General features: G+C 33.3%; 2 protein-coding genes across 2 annotated transcripts in view; one reads left to right on the forward strand and one right to left on the reverse strand.

Annotated features, from left to right (window-relative positions):
- The window catches only part of LOC137634972 (glycine, alanine and asparagine-rich protein-like), an 8,215-nt gene extending 7,945 nt beyond the window's left edge, over positions 1-270 (reverse strand). Inside the window, exon 1 of the mRNA XM_068367554.1 lies at positions 124-270. Coding sequence (XP_068223655.1) covers positions 124-270 — 147 coding nt within the window. The remainder of the gene's footprint in view (positions 1-123) is intronic.
- LOC137638746 (uncharacterized) overlaps positions 1-5,000 on the forward strand; it is a 494,402-nt gene that overhangs the window by 371,711 nt on the left and 117,691 nt on the right. The gene's annotated exons all lie outside the window — the stretch shown is intronic.

The following is a 5,000-nucleotide window of genomic DNA, read 5'->3' on the forward strand; positions in this document are numbered from 1 at the left end:
TAACTGTCATTAAAGTTGTCTCTTTGCCCATCATTGAAGTCGTCTCGTTAACTGTCATAAAGTTGTCTCGTTAATCATCATTAAAGTAGTCTCGGTAACCATCATTAAAGTTGTCTCCTTAACCATCGTTAAAGTTGTCTCCTTAACTGTCATTAAATTTGTCTCTACAACTATCATTAAAGTCTTCTCGTTAACCACCATTAAAGTTGTCTCCTTAACCATCGTTAAAGTTGTCTCGTTAACTGTCATTAAAGTTGTCTCCTTAACCATCGTTAAAGTTTCTCTTTAACCATCATTAAAGTCGTATCGTTAACTGTCATTAAAGTTGTCTCTTTGCCCATCATTGAAGTCGTCTCGTTAACTGTCATAAAGTTGTCTCGTTAATCATCATTAAAGTAGTCTCGGTAACCACCATTAAAGTTGTCTCCTTAACCATCGTTAAAGTTGTCTCGTTAACTGTCATTAAAGTTGTCTCTACAACCATCATTAAAGTCGTCTCGTTAACCTCTATTAAAGTTGTCTCCTTAACCATTGTTAAAGTTATCTTCTTAACCATCTGTAAAGTCGTCTTGTTAACTGTCATTAAAGTTGACTCTACCACTGCCATTTAAGTCGTCTGCTTAACCATCGTTAAAGTTGTCTCCTTAACCATCTTAAAGTTGTCTCCTTAACCGTCATAAATGTCATCTGTTTAACCATCATAAAAGTCATCTCTAACCATCATTAAAGTCGTATCTTTAACCATCATTGAAGCCATATCCTTAACCATCATAAAAGTCGCTTCATTAACCATCATTAAAGTCGTCCATTTAGCCATCTTTAGATATGTCTCTTTAACCATTATAAAAGTCGTTTCCTTAACCATCATTAAAGTCGTCTCTTTAATTATCTTTGTCATCTCTTTAACCATCATAAAAGTAGTTTCCTTAACCATCATAAAAGTCGTTTCATTAACCATCATTAAAGTCGTCTCCTTAACTATCATAAAAATGTTCTCTTCAACCATCATAAAGTCCTTTCCTTAACTATAATAAAAAAAAATTGTCTCGTTAATCATCATTAAAAGGATAATCTTATATTACACGAAATACCCTCACCCCCATCGGTAGACGACGAGCCATCTCCCCTATGTAGAAAAGAGCAAGTGTCTGGCTATATATATATATATATATATATATATATATATATATATATATATATATATATATATATATATATATATGTGTGTGTGTGTGTGTGTGTGTGTATTTCTTTCGGGCCACGCCTAGTGGCATTGCCAGACTTCGGTCTCGCCCCACCCCTCGGATTTGGGAGAGAGGGAGTAGCTATACCCTGGTGAGACGTAGTTGCGTGTGTGTGCATTTCTATCTAAATATTTAGTCATCGTTTTTGACGGTTTGCTTACACTAGTTTGTTATAAGTAGCCTCTGACCTGATTACTTTGTCTCTGACCTTTTTCAGAAACAGAGCCTTTAATTTCTGGTGATTTTCTTAGGGCTCGTTTGAGATATCATCAACATCATCATGATCATCATGATGATCATCATCATCATCCAGGTGCTATATCCCCAAGGAAGTGTAGGCAATCCTGTCTCTCCATCATCATTATTATCATTATCATCATCATCATCATTATCATCATCCAGGTGCCATATCCCCAAGGAAGTGTAAGCAATCGTGTCTCTCCATCATTATCATCATCATCATCATCATCTAGTTGCCATATCCAAGGAACGTCGTCAATCATGGCTCGCCATTTGTCCCTTATTTCTGGCTCTTGCAGCAACCGAACTGCGGATAATTATTCCTCCAGTCATTCTCAACAATCTATTTATGTATTTTTGTGTAGAGAGAGAGAGAGAGAGAGAGAGAGAGAGAGAGAGAGAGAGAGAGAGAGAGAGAGAGAATGTTCTAACTCTTATCTCATTATTTGACCCACAAAGCGCATTTGCCTACCTCTCACTGAAGCTAAAAGTTCTCGCTCTCCCAAATCTTACTTTCTCCAATACCTCCTCTCATTAGTGTTGCTCTCAGTCTATGATATTTTTAGCATTCTCCAAAAACACATTTCTGACATATACGGAAGTTTTAATGAGTCCTCGTCTGCATGGCTTCTTAGTATGGAAAGTTTTTGGGTCTCTGAAGCTCTTATTATTATTATTATTATTATTATTATTATTATTATTATTATTATTATTATTATTATTATTACTACTACTATTACTACTATCTGAACTACAACCTTAGTTGGAAAAGCAGGGTGCTTTAAACCGTAGGGTTCCAACAAGGAAAAATAGCCCAGTGAGGAAAGGCAATATGGAAATAAACTACAAGAGATATAATGGACAATTGAAATAGAATATTTTAAGAATAGTAACATTAAAGTAAATCTTTTGTATAATTGGACTTAAAATTTTTTTTAAAAAAATGAAGAGATATAAGGTAGAATAGTGTGCCCGAGTGCGCCCTCAAGCAAGCGGATAGCAGGGATACACCATATTTTTACACTTTTCTTTTCCTTGTTTTGCAGTATTTATACGAACATCCTTCATCTTTTGTTTGTGTTTTTGCATGCAGTACTCCTTCCTATGAAGCACAAAGGCTTGTTTAATGGAAGGAAAATTTAACAACAATAGCAAGAACAACCCATTGTAATTGTCTAGTGCCTTTGGAGCCTAGCTGAATGTTTTGTGAACTAATATCTCTTGGGGAGTGCGAAGAGCATGCCCAAACCATCTCCATCTACCCCTCAGCATACCAGTAATTTTAGACTTCTGGAAGCATTGTAAACGTTATAGATGATGTCTGAGCAAAGATAAGCTAGTAATTTTAGTCTTGTCTTAATTATCATAATTATTATCGTAATTACTATTTCATGCATCACTTGTTATTAATATAAGACAAGTTGCAACTCCAGTTGGAAACTTAATGATGCAAGCAATGTCACGCATGACGTGATTTTGCGTGGTCTCTGATTTGCCAATTGCGGAATCGTTTTTCAAATCTTTTTATCTATCTATTATCATTATAACTCTACAACGCAATGAAATTACTTCTAGAGGTTGCACATTTCGCCTCCTAATGTATAATTGCTTTCTATTGAAATTTTCTTGCAAGTATTGCAAAATTGAATTAACCGCCGTTTCACAAACAGTGAAACCTTTAGTAAACATCTACAAAGGATTCTCCTCACATTTTTCCTTTCCTTTACTTTTAGTTTCCTTATTTCCTTTCCTCACTTGGCTATTTTCCCTGTTGAAACCCTCGGCTTATAGCATCCTGCTTTTCCAACTAGACTTGTAGTTTGGCAAGTAATGATAATAATAATAATAATATCTCATCAACTCTCGCTACTTTTCTTGCATCTTTCACACTTCCACTATGATTTCCTATCGTTCTTCAAAACCAAAGAACTCTGAATTTATCTTGATTCTTTCGAATGAAAACTCAAGGTCTCTCATTGAAATTCTATCCAGTCCTTCCTCCGTTCGTCCTTCCCTCTCCTTGTTATTACCCTTTCTCTCTTATTACCATTTCATCACCTTATAAATTTTCCCTTTCATTCAACTGGTTGTCACGAAGTCTTCATTGCTCTTCCGCCATGCGCGTCTTACTCATCAGACTCAGCTTATATAACAGGTTTTATTCTCTTTTTTACTTGATTTTCCCTTTATTTTCCTTTCTACTTAATTTTTTCTTTTTACTTGATTTTCCCGTTTGCTTTCCTATTTACTTTATTTTTCCTTTTATTTTCCATTTTACTTTCCCTATTATTTTATTTTATTTTTTACTTGATTTCCCTTTTATTTTCCTTTTTATTTGATTTTCCCTTTTACCTTCCTTTAACTCGATTTTCGCTTTTGTTTTCCTTTTTACTTAATTTTTCCTTTTATTTTCCTTTTTGCTTGATTTTCCCTTTTATTTTCCTTTAACTCGATTTTCGCTTATATTTTCCTTTTTACATGATTTTTCCTTTTATCTTTCCTTTTTCTTGATTTTCCCTTTTATTTTCTTTTTTACTTGATTTTCCCTTTTATTTTTATTTTGACTTGATTTCCCCTTTTACTTTCCTTTTTACTTGTTTTTCTCTTTTATTTTCCTTTCTACTAGATTTTCCTTTTATTTTCCTTTTTCACTTGATTTTCCATTTTAATTTCCCTTTTTACTTCCTTTTCCCCTTTTATTTTAATTTTTATTTTCCTATTTACTTTATTTTCCTTTATACTTGATTTCCCCTATTATTTTCCTTTTTACTTGATTTTCCCTTTTATTTTCCTTTTTACTTGATTTTCCCCTTTTAATTGAGTTTCACTTCTGGTTTCCGTTTCACTTGATTTTCCCTTTTATTTTCATTTTTACTTCATTTGCCTTTTTATTTTCCTTTTTACTTGATTTTCCTTTTTATTTTCCTTTTTACTTCATTCTCCTTTATACTTGATTATTTCCCCTATTATTTCTCTTCTCTATTTTCCCTTTTATTTTCCATTTTACTCGATTTCCCTTTTTTCATTTATACTTGATTTTCCCCTTTTACTAGATCTTCCCTCTTATTTTATTTTTTACTTGATTATCCCTTTTATTTTCCTTTTTACTTTATTTTCCCTTTTAATTTCCTTTTAACTTTATTTTCCCTTTTTACTTGATTTTCCCTTTTTACTTGATTTTCCCTTATTACTTGATTTTCCCTTTTATTTTCCTTTTGACTTGATTTTCCCTATTTCGATCCGTCGCATTGTGCTTTTTCCTCCTTTCTAAATATAATGGATTATTGAATTAAATTAATATGTACAGTTTACGTTGTTTTGACGTAGGTGGTTTTCTAGAGTTTATTTATGGGATAGATATACGCACATACACACATATACAGTACATACACGTAGGGCTACTATCACAAATTATGCACACATGCGTATCTATGCACAATCTCTCTCTCTCTCTCTCTCTCTCTCTCTCTCTCTCTCTCTCTCTCTCTCTCTCTCTCTCCCATATATATATATATA

Source organism: Palaemon carinicauda, chromosome 3 (assembly GCF_036898095.1).
Source record: "Palaemon carinicauda isolate YSFRI2023 chromosome 3, ASM3689809v2, whole genome shotgun sequence".
Classification (NCBI taxonomy): domain Eukaryota; kingdom Metazoa; phylum Arthropoda; class Malacostraca; order Decapoda; family Palaemonidae; genus Palaemon; species Palaemon carinicauda.